Source organism: Crocodylus porosus, unplaced genomic scaffold (genome assembly GCF_001723895.1).
Source record: "Crocodylus porosus isolate Cpor-Errol unplaced genomic scaffold, CroPor_comp1, whole genome shotgun sequence".
NCBI classification, from domain to species: Eukaryota; Metazoa; Chordata; order Crocodylia; family Crocodylidae; genus Crocodylus; species Crocodylus porosus.
The window spans coordinates 18,564,294-18,589,224 of NW_017728948.1; the positions used below are offsets into that span (position 1 = coordinate 18,564,294).

The window sequence follows — 24,931 nt, forward strand, 5'->3', positions numbered from 1 at the left end:
CCATTACTTACTGGCCTGTCCAGCACAAATCCCTAGTGAACATACTCAGTGGGTGTATGTACACTTGTATGTCAGGAACTGAATTATATGCTATGTATAAAAACCAAAAGCTGCAATGAAATAGGACTTAGCCAAGTCAAGTGTCCACATGAGATTTCTTTTCATCTTCCTTGAGTTCCTCCAAAATTCTTTGTTGTAAGTTGCCTTCATCAGCCTCAAGACTAAGTCACAAAAACTGGCACGAAAACGACAACCCACCCACCTTTTTCATAAATGTTCTCTAAAGAATTCAAGCACAATGGACTAGGCGTGCACATACATATTTTGGACCAAATTCTCTTCCACCTATGTAAGTATCTAAGTGCAATTCTATCCTACCCTATTCAAGTATTTGCAAAACCCTTAAAAATCTATTTTGGAAAGACACCATAGCTACTTCCAGATGAACGCAGTCGTGTGGTACATGGTGCTGCAGACACATCAGCGGTGCCATATGCTGCACATTCAGCTGTTCTCCGTGCTGCAGGGACCACAGCAGAGGCACTTTTTGACTCCTGGATATTCAGGCTCTGGCTCCCAGCCGGCTCTGAGTGGCAGGATTGCCACTGCTGCAGTCCCAGGAGGCCCCCAGAACCCCAGTTAAGGCTTCTGGGGCCAGCCCAGTGCTTGCCTCAGCCTCCCCTACCCCACCTGGGATGACCTGTTGTGCACCAGAGGATCCATAGCATAGGCATTCCCTGGGGAAAACAAGGTAGTTTCCCTGCTAGTTGTCCCCAGGGAAACAAATGTCCACGCCCATGTGAACGCAGCCCATCATTTTATCATTAAGTTTGAGCCCCAAGACGCAGTGAGGAGGAGGACCCACACATCTTTTATATGCACAGTTTTTTAGGGGGCATGAGCAATGTAGAATAGAATTGTACTTACATGTCTAAGTCAATGTAATAAGCAGAAAAGAATCTGGGCCACAGGGTAGAATTCTGTTTCCCTGCCGAGATGAACAAATGACACTTACATAGTTTCTAAGATTCATACATTCATAGACTGTAAGGCCAGAAGAGACCTCGGAAGATCATCGGGTCCACCCCCCTGCACCAAGCAGGAAAGATAACTAGGGGTCAGGTGACCCTAGCGAGGTGACTGTCCAGGCTCTTCTTGAAAATTTCCAGGCTAGGCGATTGCACCACCTCTGGAAGAAGTTTATTGCACAGTCTGGACACCCTGACTGTGAAGAAGTTTTCCCTAATGTTGAGCCTGAACCGATCTTCCAGGAGTTCGTGGCCATTACTCCTGGTTTTCTAAATCACCCAACAGCAGTCTATAACACCTCATGTAATGGCCTGAGTCATGTGTACATGATTCCATTTCTTATATGACAGCAGTCCTGCCCTACACAACAAAGTCTGTTCCTCCTACACATGCCTGGAAGTGATTCAGTGCTGTCCCTGAAGTGTCTAAGGGTGCCTATACACAATTAGGGAGGCTGCTCTGGCACACTAATTACAGTGCATCGGAGCAGACTTGATTAAACAAATCTGCTGAAGTGTGGTAATTACTGTGCTCTGGGAGCCTCCAGTGTCTCATTTCATGAGCTTTAGATAAAGCACCTCTGCCGCCATTTTGAAGCACAGGGACTATGATACAAGAGACACATTGGGCGCTTTGGTTAAAGTGGCTCTCGAAGTGCCCTCCTCCCCCCCCCACACACACATGTATAAACACCCTAAGTTTCTCAGTCCACTTATGCTGCATGAGATTCAGTTCTTCTATGAAGGCACAGAAGTGTAGTATAAATCCCTGAAACTGTAGTTGAATAAAGACTGAGTGTTTCTGTTCCACCTTTTGGCCAGGAACTGAGGTTCTAAACTCATCTCTCTCTAAAAGAATTTGAACGCAGCCCTCCTACATCATGGGACAGCAACAGAATTACCAGGCTATGCAGCCAAGAGCACCTTTCTCTTAAGACTGGACCACTAGCAGCCACAAAGAAAAGCATCTTAGAGATGGAAGAAGAACAAGCAAGAGACCCTGACTATGACTTAGGGGCGGTAGATGCTGCCTTTGCTGAGGAGGCTTGTAAATAAGCCATTACTTCAATTCTGTTTGCATTGCTTAAAAGTCTTTGGGAATAGGCAGAAATGCAGCTCCCAGGACTTGGAGCAATTCATAGAAACTGCCATGAGTTACACCAGTGGTTTCCAAACTTGTTTTTCCATGCCCCACTGCTGGGAGTGGAGGGTAGCAGTGGCAGCGGAGACCCAGAGGCAGGGGTGGGGGAGCTCCCTAGCATGCAGCGCGGCCTGTCTTTTCTGTGCAGCACTGCCGGCATTGCCCCCATGACCTTCCTTTGGGTCATGACCTGGGGTTGGGAACTGCTGATTTAGACCTATCTTCCCAACCCAACAGACATTAGCTATTGGATCAGGAGGGTGAAGGATAAGCTCCAATTCAGAGCCAATCCAGGGTGAAAGGCTGTGTCTGTGCATCCTCTCCCTCTAGGTCCACCTCTCACCCCTTACAGCTCTGCCGCTGTCTATGGCTGGGAGTAAGGGTGCACCAATAGAGATTTTGGGGACTAATACTGATAGATGACTTTTAAGGAGGCATATTGGCTAATACCAATCTGATTTTCAATACGCAGCTCTTCAGCCTGAAGAGCTGCACCCAGCTGGTAAGTCTGGTGTGGTGGAAGAGGTTTGGGGGCACAGATCAAGGCATCTGTGGTGATGGAGGGAATGGGATTAAGGCTGGGGCTGGGGCTGGTGTCAGGGCTGGGGCGGACATGGCGTGGAGAGTGTGGCTCGTCTGGGGGGCACAGTAAGAGAAACAGCTCTCACTGCTGTGTGTGGCTCATCCAGTGCTCATCTAGTGGCTCCTACCACTGTTCCTGCAACTTATCCAGGATCATGTGACAGATGTCATTTCTATCTGCGCTCTTTGGGAGCACTGAACAAGCAGCACCGGAATAGAGATCAGGCTCCCATTGTGCTCCGCCTACTTGAAATGCCTTCCCAATGGGACTGTAATTCATGCCAAGACTGTAGTATTTTGCAAGCCTTTTAGCAACAGTTCTCATGACAGTACTTCTTCATGTAGGAGAGGCCTTCTCTGAATCCCCAGCAAACACACCCCTATGTATACCTGTGCCTGTGTTTGGTGAAAGGAAATGAAAAAGCCTGATGAATCATTAGTAGCAAACTGTAAGGTCTCAGACCTCCCCTTAGAAAAATAAGCAAGCCCACATCTCTAATACTCAGCATTCTCCAGCTGTCTGTCATAAAACCACTCTGCCTTGTGGGGCATTAACTGACTCCACTGTCAAATCATTCCTGAAACCACATTTTACTTGTGACATCTCTCATCACACATCAGCTCACGCAGCAGGAGAATAATGGAAGCCTGGTGACTCACTGACGGCATGGGTGACTCATCTGTTTGATGACTCATTTGTTTCCAGTTTTGCTCATGCGCTGTATGCCTGAGTACCCTGCCACTTGCATTGATGGGATTCCACTGGCCTAGATCCTGGCCCCACTTGTAACAAAGCAGCTCAGAATAGTGCCATGATTGAAAGTGTCCTGTCTCTGATGCATTGGTATTAAAGAGAGACCCACTGTGTAAAATACATGAATAGCATTGGGAGCAGGAGCCAGAACCCAGGATTCCCTCCCTTCTAGGGTAAAGCCTCTTTCCTAGGCTCCCATGCTTGCTTTCCTATTGGCCTCACAACTCTTTCCTCTTAGTTTCCTAGTGGATTACCTTCAAGGGAACACAAGGGTCAAAGGTGCCCTTGACCATTTTTCCTGTATAACTTCGGGATTAGGGCACTCTGCTGGGACATACAAGGCATTGGTTAAGTCAAATCCCTTGACTGCTTGGAGTTTCTTGTGTTATGGACCACTAAGGTATTTATGGAGGAAGATCTTTATGCTGCCAGCACAGACATCTGGCCATCAGAACTAAGAAAACCATGCCAAGACTTCTACACCATCAGGAATAAATGAGATTCCAGCTAGAAAGTCTCAGCACAAGTTAAAAATCCCCATTGAATGAATGGAGGGCCATGTGCTTCCTGAATGTGTCAAAATGCCACATGCTGAAAGGAATGAGCGAGCTATCTTAGAATTCCTCTCTAGGGGAGTACACGTGTATTGAATGTGTAGGAAAGCTACATGTCTGCACAAAGTAGAATGTCTTTCTAATTCTGGTTGTGTACATCAGGACCTTACCAGCTTCTATGTAAAAAGGGCGTCATAGGATTTAGGCCATGGGGTACACATAAACTGAAGTAGCAGCATGTCTCAGCTAGACTTTCTCCAGGCACAGCTTTACCATGAACTCAACCCAGAAACAGGTCATCCCCAGATTATCTGGGGCAAAAGTCAGGAGGACAGCCAAAGAGGGATACGCTGAGTTGGCCTACTGATGTACTTCCAAATGTGAAATCTTGGAGCATACAGTCAGAAATGGGTTAGCAGAGCATGCTTAGGAGCAAGGCACATTAGTGACATGGTGCCAGCTTACCCTAGGATATGTGACACCTAGTAAGTAGCTAGGTTTTGGTCATTGGTGTCTAATAAGAGTCTTGGTACTTTCTAATTCCACCTAGAACTCTTAAAAAGCTTTGTTGTAGCATAATCAAAACCACAGATTGGAGAACCACATAACAATGACAAGTTACCTGAAATTTGGACAAATTTAAACTGGTTTGACAGAAAGGTTGAAGTGCATTTTCTTGAATTGATAGGTCTTTCTCTAATTTTGAGGATCTAATTTATAAGACCATCCAGACTGTTTATAGACATGTCCTTGGTTCCCTTCTATATTTGAATTCTTCACAAAAAATCCTTAACCCTTAATCCCTCCTGTGAGATAAAGAAAGAGTATTATTCACAGTCTCAGACAGGTGAAGTATGGCATAGTGACTAGTGGAGTTAGTCATATGTTCTCATAAGATTCCCCAACTGGGAAATAACAACAAAGAAATACCACTGAAGAATGGAGAAGGAGACCCTTTAGCAAAGAAGCAATGTTTGTAAAAGTAGAACCGTACCATTTCAATAAAATTCAGAAGGGACTCTCTGTTTTCATGCCAGATTGAATATAGTTCTTCCTCCAAAGGAAATTTTTCACATCCCACCTCCACGGTAATTTCAAAACAGTTTGTATGAAGATAGTTAAAATCCGCCATACCTAAAGTCATAAGAAGAGAAGCAAAATTATTGCAAACAATCCATTTCACATTTGGAAGAAGGGCACTATGACACCCAAAAGCTTGCCTATGTCTATGCCAACCGTACAGTTAAGTCTGATTTAACTGTATGGTTGGCACAGGCAGGCATATAAAAGATGACACTCACAAGAATTCTTGCCTCTCACAGATAATGGGTAAAATTTTAAAAAGTACTCACCGTATTTGCCCAAATACAAAATGACCCTAACTATAAGATGACCTGCCCCGCCCTCCCCCCTCCCCCCCCAGTACTTAGATTGAACACATGGAAAAAATTTAAATTTATTAAAATTGTCCATGTGTGGAATCTAATTATTGGAGGATCATTTTAAATTCATCACCACCCCACTGCTGCTGACAGTCGGGGGAGAGGTAATAAGGGTCACAGTAATGGGATAGGTGGTATGGGTCAGACAGTGGGGGAGACAGTAGAGGAACAGGCAGTGAAAAGCAGGCATCTTATCCCCTACTGCCTGTTCCCCATCACTTATCTGCCCCCTATGGTTTCTGGCTGCCCCAGTTCCTCGTCCTCATGTTCCTCCTCTCCACCTGCTCCACATTGCTTCTGTCCCCCACAGCCTCAGATCCCCACCCCTCTTCTCTCTATCTCCCCCCTTCGATGTCTTCCCCCAACCTGCCCCTCTATCCCCTCCACTTACCTTTGTTCTGCACCAGCAGGCTCTGTTCCTGATGCAACATGGGGCATGGAGCATGGCTCCAGCCTGGCCCTGTAGCAGTGGCATGGAGCCTACGCTGCTGCTATGGGCCAGGTTGGAGCATGTTCTCCATGCTCCAGACTGCAGTGAGGACAGACCCTGCTAGTGTAAGGAGGAGTGTGGAAGATGGGGAGAGAGAAGGAGAAATGGCGTGGGGGTGTGACTGAGGGCTGCAGGGGAGGAGCGCTGGGGTATGCAGAGGCTCCAGCTCCAGTTCTGGCAGTTGCCTGCCCCTCCACTGCCTTGTACTCAGTTGTAAGGTGAGAGGCTTTTTTCCCCTTCATGTTAAATGTGGGAGGAAAACTTCTCTTCTAATTGAGTAAATACAGTAAGTCTCAGGTACTTTTTCCCCCATTTTCAGGAGTGATTTGAGCATTCGGGCCTGGGTCCAAAAAGGGTGTTGCAATGCTGAGCCTTTAATGTTTAGATGCTTAGCTCCAGGCACAGAATCCACACAGTCAAATTAGGCACCTCAATTCCCTATCTATTAAATGGAAAGGTTTAATCATCTGAAGATCCTAAATTCAGCTGGGGCTTTGGATCAAGTTTTAATTTATCTTTAATAAGGTTCTTACTTGGGTTTCACTTCACTTTACAGATTAGCAGAATCTTACCTCCAGGAAAGCTGTACCACTCTGCACCATTTATAATGCCTCCTCGTTTCCCAAAACTTCCACCACAGCGAATTTCTGATTTGTCTGAGATGACTGGATGTGCATCTGCATATGCTTTAGCCAGCAGTTTGAACATCTGAAATGAAGGGAGTTGGCAAATATTTAGTTGCTCTGTCAAGGATAAGCACTTTTCCCAATTACCTTTCCACCACTAATTTCCACTCAGCACTAGCCGCTTAAGCTCAGATACCAAACAGTAAGCCAGACTGTGTTCTCTAGGACTTTACAAACAAGGAAACCTCTCTACAAGACTATCGCTCCTCCTACACATGGGGCTTTGCTATCTCTTGAGCATTGTCAGCTCCTTGGAGGGCATGCTGTGCTTTCTCTGTAGGGTTCGTACTTCAATCTGAACTACCAGCCCCCCTGTTATCTTCTGTGGTATTTTTCTTTCTTTCCTTTTTTCTCTTTTTATTTAATCCAATTAAAAATAAATCCAGAGAGACTTTCTGGATTCAAAAGTAGGAATTAAATCTATTCTAGTTTGTCAGGGCCTCCATTCACTACTTCTGCTTTTCAAAGGTAGAGCAGAGGTCCAACAGGTTTGACCTCTACACTAATCTCAGTTCAATGGGAATGTCACAGGGCTTTCAGGAATATGTAGCAAACATGGATGCTCTTCATTTTACTATATACTCTGCTAGATTAACCACTATTTCTTCTTTGGGCTGAATGGCAGATGGAAGAAGGTACCCTTAAGAAAGTGAGCAGGTTATGCTCTACTGGCTGGAGGCATGGACCGCACACAAGTCATTGGAGGAAATGACTGTTAGTGAAGGATGGTAGATTGATACCTGCAAAAGGAAAAGAAAGTGCAGTTGGGAAGGGGGAAGAAATAGTAGACATTTAGGGAAAGTGATTGTCCTGTTTCCTGGACAATTTGTTTTGATGTTTGCCTCAAATTGGCATCTAATCCCTAGACTTTTATCTAAATCCCATATTCTAACTTTGGTGGGTTGCAAATCCCGAAGCTATTCCATCAGCCTCTCGCTGGGCATGTCTATGCAAGATGCTTTACCATGCATTAGACTAATCTAAAGCATCGCCGTCTACATGTGTAGCAATTACTGTGCATTAGATTAGTCTAATGCACCATTTGCTAGTACCACTAGATACAGGTACTAGAACATGGCACATTAAACTAATGCACTGTATCACATGTGTAGATGCTGACCAGGAGCAAATTGCTTCCATTCAGCCCAAGCAGTAGGGAACCACACTGCTGCCTGGCTAAGCCCTGAGCTCCAGGGGGTAGAGGAAGCTGTCCCTGGCTCCAGGGGCAGCTCCCAGCTGTGCAGAACTCAGGTTCAGCTGCAGCTAGTTCTCCCAGGAGGCTGTGTATGAGCTGGTAGAGGCTGGGCACACTGGCGCTTGCCTGCTCCTTGATGAGAGCTTCACAGGTGTACTGGGTGCAGCCCCGCACTGGTGTGGTAACCACATAGGGGGCAACTGGCCCAGAAGCATGCAAGCATGGACCCCTGCTTCACAGGGACCCCAGAGCTAGGCATGGCTGCTGACAGACTGGGCCAGGCTCTGCCATTATACCAGGTACTGCAGGGCCTAGACAGCACAGCCAGGGGCAGGACTGGCCACTCAGTGGCATGAAGACAATTTCCAGCCTTGGGGCTTCTTCATGGTCCTTGCTGCCCTGCACCCTAGTGCCTCCACCTTAGCTTCAGGATGCATGCCATAGGGAAGCTCCGGGCCCCACTGCTACTGTGATTTCAGCTTGAGGGGGAGGCATAGCTCCTGGGGGAAGGAAGCACAGGTACAGTATGGTTGCCATGGGCCCCGCCTCCCCAGCTGGTGGCTCAGATCAACACACACTCCTCCCAGGAGAACTGGCCACAGCTGAACTTGAGCTCCATGGGGCTGGAAGCTGCCCCCAGAGCCAAGGACAGCTCCCTCCAGCATTCAGAGCCCAGGCCTGACCCCCCTCCCCTCCCCCCATGCTTCCTGGTAGCCCAGAACCCCCTGCCAGCCTGAACCCCCTGCCACGGGAGCCTGGAGCTCCTCCTGGCTGCTGCAGGGGTGCATGGCAGGGCAGGAGCAGCCTTAGACTAGGCTGCTTCTGTTGGGTGTAAAACTGCACCTGACGTGAGTACACATGTAGGTAAATTTTCAGGCAATTTACTGTGTAGTAAATTCAGGTGCATTAAGTGTATGTGTAGTTGCACCCACTGAGTACGTTTCAATAAAAAAGTTTGCCCAAAATCTAGGATGAAATGCTTCAAAAACTCATGATACCAGAACTCAAATCCCAGTTTGAACTGTGCCACAAACAATTTAGAATCTTATCACAAGTAATTTAAACACAGTGAATACAAAAGCATCCAGTGTACAAGAGCACCTAAGTGGCTTTGAAAGCTAAAGTCTCATGACTTAGGAACCTAATGGTTTCGATGCTTTGGGAAATGTTATCCATTATATGTAGTGAAATTATCAGGATTCTAAATCACGTAGGTACTGTAGTAATAGTAGAAATGATAATCATGAAAGCAGCAGCAGCCTGTTTGCACTTCACCAAATGTGCCAAGTGCTCTGGGGATTAAATAGTTTATTTTATTGAGCTTGTAAACTGAAGTAACTAATGCCAGTTACAGGCCTCCTTATTTCTCCTGGCACAAACTAAAACTGTTTATAACACCTCTAGCTTAGTGTCATTAATACTAAGCTGAATACACGCCTCTAACAGAAACTGAAAAGTGTTATAAAAAGGCATTCAGCAGTGCATGGGCCTGAGTAGACTATTGTAGTGCTGAAGTGTCCGCTTGAGAAAAGCCAGCCAATGCCATAGGCCCATGAGGGGTTATATGTGCCAGAGTGATTACGAAGCGGAGAGTAAGTCTATGACTACACACGACTAGATTCACGAGCCAGTCTGCAGCTTAGAGGGAAACTGCAAGGAGAGGACAGATTACAGGAAGGAAAGAGGAGTTTATATATTTTTGGTGACATTTTATGCTTGGTTATGGGGAGTCAATTGACCCTATTATAAAACAGAGGGGTAATTTTGTCACCCATGGGACAAAAAATGACAGCAGAAGACAAGACAAGATGTGGAAACCTAACAATTAAGCCTTGGAAAGAGCTAGGATTCACAAGCAGAAGGAAGTAACTGTTTTATTTATCCATCCCAGAAGTCATTGCTTACTTTCAACAGAGCACTTAGGATGTTACATTTCAACTGACAAGCAAAGATCCAAGCATGGGACTGAATGACAGACAGATCATCTGCAGGATAACTCTGAAAACTCAAGACTCCATTGGAAAAATGAGTGTATTTAAATTGATTATAAATAACTAGTGTTGTGGATATTTGGGGCATCAATCCTGATCTCAATAACCCTTCAGGGATTTATGGGCCCAGTTCTGTTTCTAATGATGTCAATTGGACATTCAGGGTGACATTTTAAAAAGGCCCAGAGCGACTTTTGAAAGGAGCCTTTTTCCATAGGAGCCTAAGCCCTATTGAACATCACTGAAGTGATTTTGAAAATTTGATTCCATGTCTCCACTAGGCAACATGATGCTGACGTAAAGAAGAAATCAGAAAAAAGGAAACTGCTTACAGTTTCCAGTTTTAGGGACAAGCTTCACTAACCATTAACATTTGCTGGGAATTTCTAAAATACTTTAATACTTTTTCCAACCAAAGATTAAAAGTGGCTGTTATTGATGTCAGATTTCACAGTTTTGTTGTTTTCTTGCACACACTCAAGGAAGGCACTAATTTAACTTTGTATGTAATACTCCATCCTCGTTGACAGCCATGCAGTTTTCTTGACTTTACTGAGGATGCATAGGTGTCACCGGGACCAGCTTTCTGATATTAGGGCTCTGAATTTTGGGTTTGGTGCTGAATTCAGTGCAAGACCATGAGTGAATACTTAAATCAACTTTGTGGTTTCCTAATCCACTGATCAGTGTTAACTCAGACCTTAGCAAAAGTTAAAGAAACCTGATCTGACAGAGGTTAAAGAAAGCCAGTGCAGACAGAGGTGCAGCTCCTCGCTGTAGCTCAGAACACTTTGCATGAAGCATTTCTGAGTTACAATGATCCCTTGGAACAAGCAGAAGTTGTAAAGGAGGAGAGGAATCTACTTTCTGGCTGCAAGTGTGAAGCCAGTTTCTCCTAGCAGTGGCTCCTCCTCTCTCAGCCTGTCCCTGTTTCAGAATGTGAGGAGAGAAAGGGAGCAGAGGGATCTCATTCTAGGGGCTCCCCATCCAGCTCTACTACACCCACCCCACCCTCCAGTGGGGGCTGAAAACGCCCCAGACAAAACTCCACCAGTTCCCTTTCCCCCCTCCCATTCTGAAGACAGCTCAAGGCTGGCAGGCAACACAGACAAATTACAAAAGATACCCATGTTTTGAAACAGAAGATACTCTGTTTTGTAACATTTTCATCTGACCCCTCACTCAATTTTCACCTAATCGGCCATTTTTGAAGCTGTCTACAGTCATGCACTTGTATTTGGTAACAGCTATAAACTTCTTTGTGTGGCCAGATTGGGCAAAAATTGCCACTTCTGTCTGTTCCCTGTGTCTTGCATAGCTGCAACCAGTCTTCAGAGGTAATTCTGGTAGGTGGAAATCAACCAATTATAGTAGCATCCCTGACATACTCCCTATACCACCAAAACAATGAAGGGGTTAACTTGGAGACCATAAGGGGGTAGCACAGTGGTCAGTATGGATGTTTGTAGATGTGCTCAGCATTTTGTCAACATTGTTAACTGCGTCACACTGTTCAAATTAAATTTCAGTTCAAATGAAGAGTTAATAGAAAATCATTGACCATCACAGCAGGGGCCACTGGCTATTAGGGCTGTGCGAAACAGCTATGTCTCAGTTCGATTTTGGATTCAGCCATTTCAGAGGACAGTGATTCATTTTGGTATTTCAGATCACTGTTCCGTTTCTATTCAGCTGAATCTGCTTCAGAGTTTTGACGCGGTTTCAGTGATTTGGCCATAGGCTATAATAGGGAATCACTAAAATGCCTGTAACTTTGTCATTTCTTGCCTAATTCACATGTATATTGCAGGGATGGTAGCCCCGTCCAAGGTCATGAAGCCTACCAGGTTTCAAGGAGATAGGTATAGGGTTTTTTGTGAAACTGAACCTCAAACTCTTCAAAGCAAAACTCATGTCACGGTTGTGTATTAAGGCATGGAAGGATAAAAACAGCAGGAATGCTAGCCCCTTCTGAATCCATGAAGCCTGCCAGGTGTCAAGCAGGTACATTCAGGGGTTTCTGTGAAACTGCACCTCAAACTGTTCAAAGCAAAACTCGTGACATGTGTGACTTTGTGTGTGTGTTAAGGTGCACCGGGTTCAAACCAGCAGGGATGGTATTCTGTAACAGGGAGCCTTCCTGGTGATGGTTAGATCTCTGCCTATCCACCTGTTTCTGGACCAGCTGCCCACCCCTCCTTTTTGGGCCATACCTTGATGATTCAGATGTTTCCGAGGTGGGAGGCTGCGACACTGAGGTGTCTTGGGGTGACATCCATTCCGCAGCTCCGTACCTCCCTTAACATTGTGGCCCATGCCTTGCACATTGCATCCTTTACCCCCTCCAGCTGTGGTCTCCTCTCTGGAACCTTTGGCTCCCTCTTATGCCCTGGCCCTGCCTTCAGGTCAGTTGGAACCCTGAGCCTCTTGCCTTGGGCATTCCTTGTGGTGGGCCCCTGGCCCTTTGACCCCTGCTTTGGGTCCTAGCCCCAGCATGGACCAGTCAAGGATACCTCTGATATCTTTTATTAAACCAAATGAATAGTTGAAGAAATATATCTTAGCAAGCTTTTGGGTTTAAAAACCCTTCATTAGGCTGAGGAAGCATCTAGTTGGTGTGTGTGTGCTCTTCCTGGATGGAATGAATAGTAAAGAAGGCAGAAGCTGGCTTGGCATGCAATGCAGGCAAGAAATCCAGTCAGTGAAAATATAAATGGAGATGTCAGGGGGTGAGGAATAGACTGGGGGGCAGGGGGAGGAAGGGGGATGTAGCAGGTAAAAGTGGTGAGGTACCTGAGGAGTCAGATGCCAGGCAGATTATAGTATGTCATAAATCCAATGTCTATTTTGGGTGCATGAGTTTTTATATCCAGGAGGCTGATGAAGTGATGTTGTGGTGCTCAAAGGGAATTTACAAAGCACTTTTCACAGACAAGCTTATGAACTTCAATTCATCAACCTCCTAGATACAGAACTCATGGAATCAATATAGACATTGGATTTATGACACACTATAACCTGCCCAAAATCTGACTCCCCAGGTACCTCTCCACTTTTACCTGCTACATCTCCCTTTCCCTCCCCCCCCCCCCAGCCTGTTCCTCACCTCCTGACACCTACATTTACATTTTCACTGACTGGCTTTCTTGCTTGCATTTCATGCCAGCCTCTGGATTCTTCACTATTTATTCCATCCAGGAAGAGCTGGGGACCTTCCCAGTGCAGGTGAGACCTCAGCCCACCTACCTGTTTCTGGGCCAACCACCCACTCCTCTTTCTCCTGCCATGCCTTGATGGTAAACCAATTCAGATGTTTCCAAGGCAGGAGGCTGCCCATTTAGGCCCCTGATGTCTAGGGGTGACATCCATTCTGCAACTCCGTACCTCCCCTAACACTGCGGCCCATGCCTTGCAGATGGCATCCCAAGCAGCTAAGCTCACCTGAAGCACCACAACTCCACTCCAACCAGCAAGCCTCAGGCCTCTCAAAGATCTTACAGGTCTGGGCTTTCCCTAGCCAGGACTGTGTGCACATGTGGTGGCTGGAAGTTATAAGGCACCTCCTAACCACCTTTCACCAGGGAGGTTTGCGGTCCTGGCACTTTTTGGGGGCTGCTGTGCCACTGGCAGTCCCACCAGACCTCCCTGACTCTGGCAGAGTTCACTTTTAGGTCATGCCCAGGACCTGGGGTTTCCTCCTACCCCATAGCCCCAGCCCATACCTCCAAGTTCGTCCTGGCATGGGAACTCAGCAAGGACATGTTCTTCCCCTGCTGGCTGGTGATCTAGTGAGTGCTACCTCCAGCTCTGAGAGCAGGGCATTAAAAGGTTTAAAAAAATAAATAAAAAAGAAACAGATGCAGACAGAGTGAGGAGGGTGGCACTCACTCTGTCTGCACGTGGAGCTTGGGGAACCCCAGCAGCTGGAGGTTCACCTTGAGGAACACCAACTGCTCCACCAAATCAGGATCCAAGCAGATGTGGTGAGGTGTTACTACATCCCTAGCAATGCTGAACGCCCTCTTGCTCAAAACACTGTTCAGTGGACAGGACATGTGTTCCTGGGCAACCATGGCCAGATCCTGTCATATCTGGCTGCAGCTTGCCCAGTAGGCCAAGAGGTTGCAAAGCAGTAGCTCCATGTCCTTGGTGAGATAGGTATCCACTGAGGCCTTGGTGCTACCTTCTGATGCTGGGGTCTGGTGCCCCTGGACCCAAACATGGAAGCCATGCCTTTGGCCCACATTGGCAGAACCTGTGGTGGAGGAGATTGGCTGGTGGACGGTGAGCTGGCTTGGGAAAGTGGATCCCCCTCTTCCACATCCCCCCTCCACCACCCTTCTGCCTCACTGACTCTGTTCACCAGCACCACCATGCATCAATCCAGGGTTTTGCTGCCACAGACGCTTCTCTTCATCCTCAGGTCACACATCCCCACCAGCACATGTACATACTGGACCTCAATGGATCCAGATGTTTCTTGATGCCCTCTTTCAGCCGCTTTACCAGTGTCTGCACCTCTGGTGACAGTGGCTTGCCCACCCAGCAACATCAATTCCCTAGAACTTCTCCATTTGGTTCTGATGCTCCCTCAGTACAGGGATCACTTGGATAAGGAGGGCATTGCCAGCACTGAGGCTCTTGGTGGCTTCAAGGAATGGCTTGAGGACCACCAAGATCTGGGATATGGTATCCCACTTGTTTTGTTAAGGGGGCAACTGAACCTGATCTCCCCAACATGGCCATCTCACGGATGGCCTTCTGTTGCTCAACCAGCCTTTTGAGCATCAGGTATGTAGAGTTCCACAGAGTCTCCACATCCTGCATAATTCTGTGCTCAGCTCTGCCTGTTTGTCCTGCAGCATCTTGCCCCCCTTGATACTCTGGTGAATGTAGCCCACTACCTTCCTGCATTTTGAAATGAGCTGGATGGTTGTGAAGGTGTCCTAACTGGCAACCCTGTCCCCCTCCAAGATGTCCCTGACTATAAGGTGGAATTTGTGTGCCACACAGCGGATGCCAACGAAATTGGCATCATGAACCGCCTTGGCCATATTGGCCCATTGTCAGTGACCATGAACCCATGGGTGAGCTCTCTCTGTCCAATAAGCCACCCCTGCACCATGCGGTTTATGGCCCTCATGATCTCCCTTGCTGCGTGGGACTCATCCATCACCTCTGCTTGAAGGAGAGTCCACTGATGCCTGACTGATAATACCAGTGCCCTGGGAGGGAGAGGTAGGCATTATCTTCACCTTAGCTGCTACAGATGTCTGAGGTGAAGTGTAAAGCCACCTGCAGACCTGCCTTGCACAGCTCCTCCCTCAAGTACTCTCTATATGCCTCATACAGGGAGGCCACCACTGTCCTGCTGAAGGTGGTGCATGCAGGCACTTGGTATGATGGAGCCATGAGCTGCCTGAACCCTGGCCATTCAGCTAAGGAGAAGGGCTGACCACTGGCAGCAAGCATTTGCCCAATGCTCTGGGTGACCTCACTCACCTTGGGAATGTGTCCCCTTTTCCTCTGCCTTTTCCCCACTTGTCTAGGGTGGCCTGCCTCTGCTTCTTGTGGATGGGAGCTTTACAGCGATAGGGGGACTTCTTTTTGGGTATGCTCCCACTGGTGCCAGGCTGGGGAGGAGCAAAGGCAAGGAGGTGGCTCCTCCTGTTATGCATCAGCATCCCCGTGGTGCTGAAGTGTTTGTTGTCCTTGCCCCAGCTCATCTTGCATTGGCAGTGCAGGGAGATAGCATACTTTGGATCATCTGCCACATCAAAATGATCCCACACTACAGGCCCCCCCTCACTTCTGGGGCACAGGTGGAGATCCTGCCTTATCCCACTCCTCAGCAAGCAGAGGCACAACAGTGGAAGCTGAGCCACCTGCCCCCACAACCTCCTCCACAATGCCTTCCAGAGAAGGAGACCTGGCTCTAGGAGAACTTTGAGGCGTGTGGAGCACAAACTCAGATTTCTCCTCTTTCCCCAGAATTTCCCTGGCTATGACACTGATCTTCCCTGGTTTCAGATCCAGCTCCTCCTCTGCCACTGGGATGCTTTTGCTGGGAACTGAAATTGGGATGGAGGAGACTGTCATGTTGGTGCTTGTCATGCTAGTGTTGTTGGGGGTTATTACTACTGCTGGTGTTAGTGGAGGTGGGGCAGGTGCAGACACTGTTCCCACCTCCTTGCTGCCACTAACAGAAGAAGCCTCATGCTTGCTAGGGAAGAAGCTACAGCGCAGTAGTAACAAGCTACTGCATAGTAGGCTTTTTTTGATGGGGGGTGACTTATAGCTCTCCCTCTGCCGCCTCTTGCTCCTCTGCTGGAAGACCTAGCACCTGCCTTTCCAGCATACTTCATAATGTTTGCTGTTTTGGAAAATGTGTGCGTGTGTGTGAAATATCTTCTATATGTTTACTATATCTTCTGTCTTTACTATATCTTCTCCTCTCTGCTTACTATATCCTTTATCTGTAATATTGGAAAGGTGCATCTAATCCTTTCCAAAAAGAGAGACTAGCAGGAGACTGACTAGGAAGCCAGTCACTGCAGCCAACCACAGTACCTTTCACACGCTGTTGCTTCTAGAGAGACAGCTCCCAAAAGGGACAGAAAGGCTTCACACAGAGCCTTATACGCTGTTTCTCTGTCCCTCCCTCTGAGCACTCCAATTGGAAGATACCACAGGGATGGATTGCAGAAACTGGTCAGCTACAGATGTCAATATTGGAGCTGTCCTCCCCTCTCCCCTGCTGCCTTCCCCCTCCTTCTTCTGAGTTTCTGTTTCCCCACAAGCCCACCTCCAAAACATTCTGAAACAATGTTTCTTTTATTTTGTAGATGTTTTGGAGCCATCCATTTCATTTAGGATCTGGTGTTTTAGGCACCAAAATGGACAAAACATCTCCGAACCCAAAGGGTTGCTGAAATTTTGCACAGACCTACTGACTACACACAGTCTATACATTTGAAAGCCTCTTAACAGAGCTTGGAAGTAATTAGGAGGTGATAATAAGCTTGTGTAAGCACTACTACATTGTTGCAGTCATTGGAAGATCCATTCCAGAAGCTGTAATTGACCTGATACTTAGCAGGGTGAGTGTTGTTGGCACATTTGATTTTATAAAAGGTGTTTCTTTGCGCCTGATAGTCTCTATTGTTCTGCAAAAATCCAAATAAATTTCCCTTGTGGGGATTAGGCAGACAAAGTTCTTTGGGTAAATGTGATATCTTTTATTAAACCAACTAAATAGTTAGAAAAATTGTTTTTGCAAGCTTTTGGGCACAAACACCCTTCTTCAGGAATAGGGAGTCTGCTGATGTTTTGTTTGCTCTCCTGGGTGGAATAGAAGCCAATATGCAAAATGCAGGTCTCTGAAAATGCAAAATGTTTGGCTGTGAAGATTAGAGGCAATGGAAGACAATAGGTATGAGACAGGTTGGTGGGGGTGGGGGGCAGGGGGTATGTTGACCTAGTGACAGAATGTAGCTGGTAAAAAGTTGACAGGTACCTGGGGTTATCCAATGGCAGGCAGATTATAATGGCTGTATCTACATGAGACGCTGACTGTGCAGTCATTACTATACAGTCATTTAGTACTTGTATACATAAGTACTAAATGACTATGCAGTAGCTGGAGTTACTGCACCGTAACATCACCAAATAGCTTTGAAGAGACGCTTTAGTGCATTACTAAGAGTAGTGCATTACTACTATGCAGTAGCATCACATCATACTTTGTGCCATGTGATGCTACAGCACAGTAGTAACAAGCTACTGCATAGTAGGGCTGTGTGAAGCTTTGGTCCCTGATTCAATTCAGCAGAGATTTGGCCTGATTTGGTGACTGAATCTCTGAATATGAATTGAATCAGGAGACTCTTTAATCTCTCTGAATCAAAGCGAACTCTCTGAGTCAATTCAGAGAGATTTGGAAAGATTCAGACATAGACACAGCTTTAAATGTTTTTTCTACATACCTCAAGGTACCAGGTGACTCACAAATGCTGAGATGGTGGGGCAGATGGAGCATCCCACAGGAGCATAGGGAGGGTCCCCAGCGCACTCAGCAGCAGACCTGGAAGTGGACCAGAAGCACTTCCGGTCCATTTCCAGGTCTGCTGGAGAATGCAGTGGGGGTCCACCCCACGCTCACCCAGTTGGTGACTGGTGCCTCCTGGGTCTGGGGGGGCACCTGGGGTCCCACTGTGGCTGATCGCTGAGCCAGAGGGGTGCAGGAGGTCCCCACAGTGCCCTCCCTGGCAGACCTGAAAGTGGACCAGAAGCACTTTGGGTTCACTGCTGAGCAAGAGGGAGGGGCCCCCACACTCCTGTGGGATGCTCCGTCTGCCCCAGCTTTACAGCATTCATGAGCCGCACCAGGTACTTTGAGGCATGTAGAAAAAACATTTAAAGCTGTGTCTATGGCCGAATCACTGATTCTCTAAATCAGCATCAAATCTTCAAATTCGGATTCAGCTGAATCGAATCAGGGACCGTGATCCGAATCAACTAATCAAATCACGGTCCCTGATTTGGGCCAATTCTGAATCAAATACAGCCCATTTTATACACTCCTACTGTGCAATCAGTGTCTTGTGTAGATACAGCCAATGTGCCATAAATCCAATGTTTAGTCCTTAGACCAACATGGCTATAACCCTTGTAGGCATCGATACCTTGTAGGGACAATACTTATCTGAATTCCTAAGGATTGTCATTCCTAAAAGCAACACTGTATATACATGTTAATTAATCCGGTTTAAATTCCTTAATTTGGATTGCCCTAGTCTGCATTAATCTTAGTTCTCATTCAATGAGGGCTAGTTAATTCAGACTGGAGCCCGTTTTAGTTCAAACTACAGACATCTGTATGAATATAGTTATTGCTGCAGTCTAGATTAAACCTAGAAAAACATAAGATCTATAAATAGCCTATATCACCAGCTAATAATTTTACACCAGGGGAATCACCAATAGCTGTATAAACCTGTTCTAAGTATGCTTTGGAATACTGGTCCAGCCCACAAAAGACTCAACAGGACAAAGTGGCAGAGCAGAGCTGGGGCACTTCATTTTTTGTTGCAGCCAAGAATGCAAATGTGCTAAGTTTGCCCTTGCACAAATGAATTCTTCTGGGTCAGCGGTCAGAACAAAGGTGAAGACTAAGAGAGCAGCAGCAAAAACTAAGCAACACTATTACAGGATGCAGTCCCCTGGACAACAGCAGTTGCAGATGAAGTTATTTAACTACAGATCACTAAGCAGGTAAGTTTTTTTCATTCTCTGGGCAAAATTTAAAGTGATACTGTTAATATTTTGAGATGTTCTAATGGGCTAATGAGGAAAGCTGATTTTAATTGGCAATCTCACATGGATTCTCCTCCCAATGTCTATTTTAAACCTGTAGCTTTTCATTTTTCTGGTCCCTCTTCCTGTGGTTTACTGGCCATAAACAATCAGCTGCTGACTGGCTAATGAAAGGATTTTTGCCTGTACCTGATACTTTATGTAGCTTCTCCTTGAAATATTTCACAGAAATCATGGCCATGCAATCTAGAAAGAATACACGGAACACTTAAATTAAGTGACACCTGACCCGGTGAGGCAGAAGCTATTCCAATGTTGTTTAGCCACTGACTATTAAATATAAAATGGAGAAGCACCACTGAAATCAGAAGCAGGGACCCCTCCCTTGCAGGACAATGCCCATCTCTCTAAATTATACTCCTAGTTTGCTTTTCTCCCTGCCCCAGATAACTTCCTCTCTCAGTTGCCCTATAGTTCATCATCAACAGAATGCCTAGCCCTTGGCTTGTACTTAAGACACTTTACTAGGAGGTGGGGGTGGGGGGACATAAACCTAAAGCTCCCACTCCCTGTGCAAATGGCTTAACCACTAGACATGTAGGGGGTGGACTCTCCTTCTCCCACCACCCCTCACTAGTTGTAGTTTTTCTGTGACTAGCATTTCAAGGAATTATATGCAGTTTATACACCTATCCAGTTGGAACAGGATTGTAATTAAGCCTAACTGGCTGGTTCCCACTGATGCATTCAGGCAGTGGTGTTAACTAAGGCAGGCAACTTGGGCAGCAGCACTGGGTGCCTGCTTCAGGGAGAGGGGGAAAAATAACAGCTGCTACCACTGCCAGCCAGCCAGCCACACCAATGTATGGGGTAGCCGGTGCAGCTCAGAGCCATCACTGCCCAGGGCGCCAGGCTGCTCTCTTATGCCTCCAAGCTCAAGGCCAAGATCTATGTTTGAAATGAAAGAACTTGTATTCTCTGTTTATTTTCATGATCTGTTTACTAACTAAGGTTTTGCTTTTTTTTTTTTTTTTTAGATTTCAGGCTAATATGTCCAAATATCTAACACTTATCTGAGCGTCAGTTTAGGAAAAAAGGTATAAAATTGCAGTGTGTTTAAAAAAAAATCCCCAAGTGAGAACTACACAAGAATAGAGGCACAGGGGCAAGAAATACCCACACATTCCATCTGACCTGGAATAAACGTTACACTACTCCCCCCTTCTGGCCTCCTTTTAGTTTTACCGAGCTGTCATTATCTTTGGTAGCAACATAGATGAGAACTTCAAGTTCAGGACCCATTCCTGCCTTTTTCTACAGCCAGTGGGAGTATGACTGGGTGCTAAATGTTGCTTTAGATGAGTTTTTCTTACTTTGACATGTGGATTCATTTATATCAATGCAAAATGACTGCAAAATGCTGCCAATTGATAACTGTAAGCATGCAAATCACAGCCCAAAGATGCATGCCGTCAAATGTTGAAGGGGAATGGTTGTGTCTACTATTTCTTTTCAAATCTTCCAGTAGGTCAACTTAAAAATAAGGTCTCTTTTCAGAAATTTTCTTTTCCTCCTTTTTACGGTACCGATCTTCAAGGGTATCTAAATATGCTGCCTTGTAAATCAATGGTGAAACTTCCATTGAACACAAAACAGGAGTTGATGAACACCAATGCATACCTTAAATTCTCATCCATACATTGTGAACAGATGAACAAATGTTCCTGAATTAAAAAGCAGGGGGTGGGGGACTTAGCATGCACTGATTTGTTCTCTCTTCCTTGATAAGTAATTTAGACATTTTTTCACAGCCCCTGCCTAGCTTCCATTACCTCCATAACAGATAAACAAACTGAACAAGGGCAATGGTTCACTCATCCTGTTTCTTAAGTTGATATAATTTGTCATCTCTCCATGCCATTGGGTGCATAATAATGCCAGAGTTAAATTTATTCTTGTATGGCGTATTCAGAGATATTTTTCTAAATCAACCATCAAAAATGTATATCACAGAATGGTTAAACAAGTTACTTGGTCAAGGAAGGCTTCTAAATTGTTCTGTATTTGGAAGTCAACCAAATAATCTAGTCACAGGAAAAAAAATTACCTTCTCATCAGGGGTAGGGGAGAACATTTTTTCTTCCAGTGGATGCCTTGAGTAATCATAAGGATAGGTAACAACTAATTCACCACCATGGAGACTGGCAGAGAGTACAAATGGAATGTCCCTCATCCACTTCATAACAGCTTTCGTCTCAGGTGCCACCTGAAGCAGAAAAGGAAAAAATACTTAAATGCACACACTACTTAAGATGGGGTTCCTTGAAACAATGTTGTGGAGCCAGCGGGCCCCTAGCAGAGAAACACCCACAGAAAGGAAGTGTGATGTGGCGGGTGTCCCAGATTTCCTATGCAGAGGGCAGGGAGGGATGTCTTTGTGTAAGGTACATGGGGTTTGCATGCCAGAATCTAGGACCTATCCCTTCCCCCTGGAGTGGAATTTCATGTTATGAAATGAACAGCTTTGAGGCCAAAGTCCCCAAAGGCATTCAGGCACCTCTTTTTGACTGAATTCTGACTGAGCTCAGTATTTGCTGAGCTATCATCTGACTCCCTTCTACCAGGGAGCAGCTACTCCTTCAAAGCAACAGTGCCACCTGGTGGCCATATACCTGATTGCCTCTGACACAGCATGTTGGGACCTACTAAGAAGCAGTTACTTATAAACCACCTCGTCTGTACCCTGGCCAGTTTGTGAAAGTAGAGGTGTCAGGCAGAGCTCAGTAATAGGGTTAGAATTTCCTACAGTTGCCTCTTCTGTAGACATTTACAACAGTGAAAAATTGTACAGCAAACTAGCTGTAAAATGGTATCAGATGAGAACACAAAACGCCTGGTTTACATGTATGCAAATAACTGTATAAGGTATAAGGCAAAGAAGCAATTGGCTTTGTTACTTTGGGCCCAGGTCTGTCTGGATTTTGTACAGATTTGAAAACCGTGTCTCATTTCATGGTTCAATCCTACCAGCTTTGGATCTGCTGATCGCTTAAATGAGTGACTGCCAGGCTAGGGACAGACATTCAAAAAGCCTGAGCCTGAATTGATTCAATCTTTACAGGTTAGTCTAAACTGCCTAGATTGTATTGGTTTGAAACTGCACAGATATTCTTTCAGGACTGAGGACATGCAGGCACATAGCTGCAATGGCTCAGACTAGAAGCTGGGGGGCACTAGAGCAGCCCTCCCTTCCCTTCGACAGTGCTGACCTGAGGGGGGGGGGCATGGCCAGGCCCCAGCAGGATGCTCTGATTAGTGAGGGTTGTAATCCCCCACCCTGCCTGCACCATCCCAGGCTTTTCCATGCTCACTGCTCAAGAGGTGAGAGTGTTCCAGCCCCCGGCTAGCACTCTGAGGCAAAGTGGGGGAGGGGAGGGCAGTGCATGCATCTGTTAAAGATACTGAATTTTTCAATCTTCCTCTCCCTGCTTCTTCATACTGTCTGCAAACCTGACAGATGAGGGATCCAGCAGGGAGCTGATAACACAGTATTTAGCAGCACATCAAGAAAAAAAGCCTCTCTCATTAGTTCAACCTCTTCTTAAACAGCTTTTTCCAAGGAAGGAACTGAGGGACATTAGCTCCAAAAAGCCCTAAGTGCACACTGCTCTGTCTGCCTCTCCCAGTGAAACTGGAGACACACACACAGAGACACCTCTAAGCATTAGCTAGCATACTACATGCCTAGGGTCCATGGACTGGGTTCTGTGCTGTGGGAGAAGGGAGGGAGGGGGCAGATGCCTGCCTGAGCAGCTGCAGTCTCTGCCAGAGCTCTGGCTAGGGAGCAGAGGGGCGGGGCCAGCTCTGCTTTCTGGAGCAAACAGCACAGCACAGCCCAGGGATGCAAAGCATCTGAGATGCTGGGGGACTCTGGTTTAACTTAAACCAGGAAAGGTTTTGGGACAGACATTGCATAAATTGGTTTGACCCAAATCAGTTAAGTCTGATACTACATTCAACCAAGTGTATCTTAAACCAGTTTCAGGTATTTTGAAACTGGTTTATGTGCACCAAACTTACGTTACAGGTTTAAACCAGTTTCTGACCATTTAAACCTGCTAATGTGTAATGTCTGTCCCTAGCCTCAAAGTGCAACTTCTGAAAGTGCTTCAGAAAATGCACTGGCACCCTGGTAAAGCAGGTGGCATTCTTCTCTCAGGGTTGAAAGTAACAGATCTTCCATCACCTAGCTAGAGGTCTTTATGTCTGATGGAAGAGGAACTCCCCTGCCAGCTGGGATTTTTTTCTGGTGTACACTCCATACACAGTTAAATCAGAAGGATCAGGTGGCAGAGTATGCTCCATGATGTTGTGCCTTCTAGCAGACATGTAATACCAAAAAGGCATGATCTGCATCCACACGGCATGGGTATAAAGCACAGGTAAATCATTATGGTGGTGCTTTCCCATGAACTTTGCTGAAGTAAAGCAGAGAAAGAGTGAACTGGATCCAAAGTGTGTTGAAAGCCATGCCTCCTAATTTTCATGCCAGTGCAGTAATCCCTAAACCATTTTCTTATATGAATGCTTTGCTGGACAGATCAATGGCTATTGAAGAAATTGCCCAAAGGCAGCAAGGCACCATCTGAATAATTTTTTTAAATGAAGCCAGGTAATATTTTGGGCTCTTGTACAGAGCGTGTAGCTACCAAATGAGTGCAGGGCATTGTGACTGGTTTGCTGATAGGCATTACTCGTATTTGTAAGGTGGAGAGAGAAATAGTGAATGAATTGACAGCTGTTAGATCTGACCAATGCCTATTGAATTAGGCTATTAAATATAGAAATACTGAGCAAATACAGCAGCCATTCTCACTATAATAAAGTCTCCCATACTGTTTCTAGGAAGCTGCACTGGAAAATCTGCCTGATTATTAAAAATGCTTTAGTTCTTTTGCTATGTGTACACTGAAAGTAAATAATGTGCTCCAAAAACTTGCGTTAGAGACCTTTATGGTTTTGGGACTTTGTAAAAGGATTGAATCACAAAGTTAGAACTGGGGAGAGACAGAAATGGGCCGAAACATACTGTAGGAATAAAAACATATATTTGTACTATGTTGCCAGAGCCAGTATTTAGGACCACGGTCTGTGGGAGTGGCAGAGTGCTGAAAGGGAGTTTGCAACTCTGATACAGGTTTGCATTGCTTGAGGCGCTCACACTTTCACATCCTGGTTATCAACTATTTCATTTCCACCAAAACCAACGGGCTCTTGCAGATCTTTTCATGCCAGTGCTATCAGAAGTTACCGTAGCTGGGGTAAGCCAAGGGAGAAATTTGCCAGGAGGCCCAAATAGGCACAGGAAGGAAACATTCATCATTTCCCCATCTTCTTACTGGCTCTGGTAATTGAAGTGAATTCCCCTAGCAGCACCACTCTCTCCTGAGCCTTCTAAATAATGAAGGACGTTCTTCAGCAGGAAGTTATTCTTATGATTTGTACTGTGGTAACACCTAAGAGTCTCACTTAGGGACCAGGACTATTTTGCATTAGGGTCTGTACAAACAGAACTAAAACATGGTCCCCAGCCCAAAGAGTTTACAATCTAGAACTACGTCATAGATTTCATAGACATCAGGGCTGGAAGGGACCTCGGGAGATCATCAAGTCCAGCCCCCTGCCCAAAGGGCAGGAAGTCAGCTGGGGTCATAGGATCCCAGCAAGATAAGCATCCAATTTACTCTTGAAGG

General features: G+C 46.0%; 1 protein-coding gene across 1 annotated transcript in view; it reads right to left on the reverse strand.

Moving 5' to 3' along the window:
* Positions 1–24,931, reverse strand: part of CPZ (carboxypeptidase Z) — a 61,149-nt gene that overhangs the window by 10,118 nt on the left and 26,100 nt on the right. The window contains exons 7-9 of the mRNA XM_019553255.1: positions 21,286–21,444; positions 6,564–6,699; positions 5,054–5,193 (exon numbers count right to left, since the gene is read on the reverse strand). Of these exons, the coding sequence (XP_019408800.1) occupies positions 5,054–5,193; positions 6,564–6,699; positions 21,286–21,444 (435 nt within the window). The remainder of the gene's footprint in view (positions 1–5,053; positions 5,194–6,563; positions 6,700–21,285; positions 21,445–24,931) is intronic.